A 332-nucleotide genomic window follows, 5' to 3' on the forward strand; every position below is an offset into this window, starting at 1 on the left:
CGGCAGGGCCTGCCGGGCCCCCCCGGGGCGCCGGGGCTGAACGCGGCGGGGGCCATCAGCGCCGCCACCTACAGCACCGTCCCCAAGATCGCCTTCTACGCCGGCCTCAAGCGGCAGCACGAGGGCTACGAGGTGCTCAAGTTCGACGACGTGGTCACCAACCTGGGCAACCACTACGACCCCACCACCGGCAAGTTCACCTGCTCCATCCCCGGCATCTACTTCTTCACCTACCATGTGCTCATGCGGGGCGGCGACGGCACCAGCATGTGGGCCGACCTCTGCAAGAACAACCAGGTGGGCGCCGCGCCGGGCGCCGGGGGGGAGCCGGG

At 70.8% G+C, this 332-nt stretch overlaps 1 protein-coding gene across 1 annotated transcript in view; it reads left to right on the forward strand.

Annotated features, from left to right (window-relative positions):
• The window catches only part of C1QL3 (complement C1q like 3), a 23,311-nt gene that overhangs the window by 19,029 nt on the left and 3,950 nt on the right, over positions 1-332 (forward strand). The window contains exon 2 of the mRNA XM_009641175.2: positions 7-297. Coding sequence (XP_009639470.1) covers positions 7-297 — 291 coding nt within the window. The remainder of the gene's footprint in view (positions 1-6; positions 298-332) is intronic.

This window comes from Egretta garzetta, unplaced genomic scaffold, assembly GCF_000687185.1.
Source record: "Egretta garzetta isolate BGI_Z169 unplaced genomic scaffold, ASM68718v1 scaffold30, whole genome shotgun sequence".
Classification (NCBI taxonomy): domain Eukaryota; kingdom Metazoa; phylum Chordata; class Aves; order Pelecaniformes; family Ardeidae; genus Egretta; species Egretta garzetta.